General features: G+C 32.4%; 1 protein-coding gene across 1 annotated transcript in view; it reads left to right on the top strand.

Moving 5' to 3' along the window:
- LOC107613637 (WD repeat-containing protein 13) overlaps window positions 1–3,460 on the top strand; it is an 8,451-nt gene extending 4,991 nt beyond the window's left edge. Inside the window, exons 7-12 of the mRNA XM_016315732.2 lie at window positions 1,128–1,175; window positions 1,950–2,060; window positions 2,142–2,323; window positions 2,434–2,555; window positions 2,956–3,032; window positions 3,114–3,460. Of these exons, the coding sequence (XP_016171218.2) occupies window positions 1,128–1,175; window positions 1,950–2,060; window positions 2,142–2,323; window positions 2,434–2,555; window positions 2,956–3,032; window positions 3,114–3,254 (681 nt within the window). The 3' untranslated portion in view covers window positions 3,255–3,460. The remainder of the gene's footprint in view (window positions 1–1,127; window positions 1,176–1,949; window positions 2,061–2,141; window positions 2,324–2,433; window positions 2,556–2,955; window positions 3,033–3,113) is intronic.

Raw genomic sequence — 3,843 nt, 5'->3', positions numbered from 1 at the left:
GACCTCCAAAAACAAAACCCATGAACGAGATTTAACCTTCCAAAGCCTTTTCCTCCTCTCCAAAACCAAATTCATGATCACACCCACCCCAAGGGTCCACAGATATTATTCTATTTTATTTCTATCTTACTTTTAGATCGATTTTTTTTTATCTTTATAAGTTTCAGTTTTTTTAGCTGTTCCATTGAACATTGAATGAAAATTAATGTACTTTTCATTGTAAACGAAATATTATCTAACACCAAAGAAATCCTAAAATTCTATGCCAAGTATCTATGACTTTGTATGTGTTGTATTAGATCCTCAGTCTCTTCTGTCTTCCTTCTCCTCGTACCCTATACTAATGAAAGAGGTGATAAAATTGACTTGTAGACTAAAGACTAGATATTTCATGGGTGGTTTTGAATCCCTCACAGTTTGAGGAAGTCAAGCCCTTAAGCTTTGATTTACTTATGTCTGTGTGTTTCTTTTTTTTCTTTTTCTTTTGTTTTTCCCTTTTCCTGGTAGTTGCATAGATTGACTTTTAAAATTTTTATTTTGAAGAGAATGATAAGGCAATAGCCAGTTTGTTTCATTGAGTTTGGTAAAGAATTGGGACTACCTCCTAATATATGTTGGGTTATTTGTAAGTTTCTTTTTCTTGTTTTGTCGAAAAGTAGTTGCTGTTGGGGGGTTGGTGGCGTGAGTAGGATTTATTTATTTTTTCTTAAACTTTGTCCTCCATGACATCCATCGACCACAATGATATTTCCCTATGATCAATAGTGTCTACACTGTCTTTGACCATCACCAACGCTTCTCAACCTGGTTTGATAAAGTCTAAACCGGTTCAAAACCAATTCCATGAGTTTCAATCTGATTCTGAACCTGTTCAAATGTTTTTCAACTAGTCTGGTTAAAAATCTAAATCATATTAAATCAGATTGTTTCTTACAGTAACTCAAACCATGGTCACTCCTAGTGAATTTCAAAATATTTCAATTGGTTAATCTTAAAAACGATATGTTCTCAGCAACTTTCTGTATTTAATATGCTTGCATAATTTTTATTTTTATATGGGTAATAAATTTATTCTTTCCATATATCTTTGGTTGTGATGGAAGTCTGTTTCTCTCTATATGGTGCAGGTAAATAACAACTTCCTTTCAGTTGGCAATTCACACAGGGAAATCAATGTAAATATGCTGCCTGTTTCTCTTTTTACTCTTTCAAAACAAAAAGGAAGCATCATATATGACAGATCCTTTTCTGAAATGTCATGAATTGCATCATGTTCTTTCTTCACATAGTATAGTGAAGAATTTATAGTTTGGATCCAAGGTTATTCGTGGAAAGATTTGGAGAGACTGGGGTGGAATGGGGAGTAATGGCATAAGATAGAAAGGGAACAGAAATGAGTTACCCGATTTGTGTTTGGATAATTTGAGTTAAGCAATTGGAAGGGTAATGTGGCTTACAAATTGTCATATTGTTAAATTTCAGTATAGCCTATGTAAATGTTTTTGGTATAATCCTCATTATTATGAGGGAGAACCCATTCATAGTGTAAATGACTCTCAGCAGATCCCAATCACTCCAAAACTCCCAAATACAACTATGCTTTGTTCTATCAACAATGTCAATACCCTGCCATATAAGTCCCAGATAAGTAGAATTATTCCCTTTGTCACTTCCCCATGTAAGTGAGAAGAAATAATCTTTTCTTTTTTTCTTTTTTGTGGAATTGGAAAAGAAGCAAGGAGAGTCATTTATTCTCATGAACATGTAAATTCATGATACGGTCAATATTCTTGCCATCAGCTACTCGTGACTTGTGGATACTCTATTACCTTGAATAATTTCTCCTCTAAAATTCTGTGCTACTATATATTTTCACTTACCATATGTTAACTGTCATCGTAACTTAATTGTTTCAATTCACTTTTCTTAAACTTTATATTTTGTACTAGGTGTTCAATTTTAGCACTGGAAGGATAATTAATACATCAGTATTTGACAGTGAAGTTACCGCAATGGACATTAATCATACAGGAAACCTCATATTTTGTGGGGATGCACAGGTGTGCCTCTAATATACATGCATATGTATATCCTTCTTCAGTTTTATCTGATTTTCTTTACTTACTGGATTGTGTATGCAGGGATGTATATACTCAGTAAATATGAACTCCCACACAGGTGTGTTATCCCGCGCTCATCGTTACCGAAGTAGCAGCAGACACAAATCTCCTGTAACAACAGTGCAGTATCGGAGTTTTTCTTTACTGGCTGGAGGACCCGTATTGTTGACCTGTACTCAGGACGGAAACCTGTCTTTCTTCAGGTTTATAAAGAACTGCCGTTAATCCTCAGTGCATTTCCTTGTTTTTTAGTGAAACTCTTATTCTTTGTTTATTTATTTTTCTTTGGATCACTGAAGTTGTTATGTTGTAGTGTGGCTTTGGAGACACAAGGTTATTTAACTATACGATGCTCACTCAAGTTAGCCCCACGTACACACAAAATTCAAGCTTCTTTCTGCCCCCTTCTTTCCTTAGAAAAAGGAGAGTTCATAGGTATATCATTGTCACTGCTTTCTCTTTTTCTCCACGACCTCTTTGCATAGTTTAAATTTAAATTATGTTGCTCTTGTAAATTTGACCCAAAATCTGGCTTTGTTGGCACTTGCACCCATATCTCAATAATTAAGCTTTGTTGACACTGCTATAAAATATATAATGCTCTATTGAGACTTGATAGTTGATAGGCCTTAGAGACCAATTTTCTGCGAGCATGTTAGGGCCTAGTTGGTTTTTCTTTTTCACTTTTGATATTTTCTTTTAACAAAATTTTGAAAACGAAAGATACTAAAATGAAAACAAAAACCAAAAGGCCATAAGTTTTCCCGAGTGTCTTGTATTACATAGCAGTATTTAAGTTACTATCTTTTTAATATTATCCTGTTGTCATGTGAAGTTGCTGGAAGTGAAGACTCAAATGTCTACTTCTATGATTTAACGCGGCCAAAGCATACTTGTGTAAACAAGCTGCAGGTTAGTTTTCTATTTTAGTGGACTCTTCAACGTGATGAAAAATCAAGAAGCTCAATATAACTTGGAATTTATATTATATAGGGTCATCGGTTTCCTGTCCTCGGAATTGCTTGGAACCATGGAGAAAACTTTTTGGCTACATCTGATTTTTATGGCATAGTAATTTATTTACTCATTATTATTATTTTTAAAATTTTTGTATCAATGAAATTAACCAACTGATAGTACGTAGCTTATCAAGAAAAAGCATATCCCGAAAGTGTATTCCTTCTTTTTCTTTTTTTAGGAAGATAATGTATTAGTGAAACAAGATTTGGGATTTTGTATTGTAAACATTGCATCGACGTTGTGCCCCATGTAATTTAGACAATTTAAAGAATAAGATATTTGGAGCTAGAGATAAAGATGCAAATGTGAGTTATGATGAATTAATGTGATTAATACTATATACGAAAGTGGTGGTTAAGTAATTTGTAATGATATCAATTCGTTTTTGTAAATTCTTTGAGTAGCTTCTCTTGATATCATCTTATTATTAACAAAAATATTATTTGTATTTGTGTATAAATATATGTGTGGTTTAATTTATTTTAAATATATGTTTATATTTTAACATATATTTTATATTGATAGCTGATTTTGGTGTATACGTATAGGTAAAATGGAATGAGTTTTTGTTAAATTTTGGTTTTTNNNNCTTTTAATCTAATAATATTATTTAATTAATTTCATAATAGAGTTACTTTTTTAATTTTTAGGTAAACACTTTATTAAATAGATTTAATTTAACTCTTGTTAATTAAAAATTTCT

The sequence above is a fragment of the Arachis ipaensis genome, chromosome B08 (genome assembly GCF_000816755.2).
Source record: "Arachis ipaensis cultivar K30076 chromosome B08, Araip1.1, whole genome shotgun sequence".
Taxonomy (NCBI): Eukaryota; Viridiplantae; Streptophyta; class Magnoliopsida; order Fabales; family Fabaceae; genus Arachis; species Arachis ipaensis.
The sequence above is the reverse complement of the archived record's forward strand: the minus strand, read 5'-3'. Positions and strand labels throughout refer to the sequence as shown.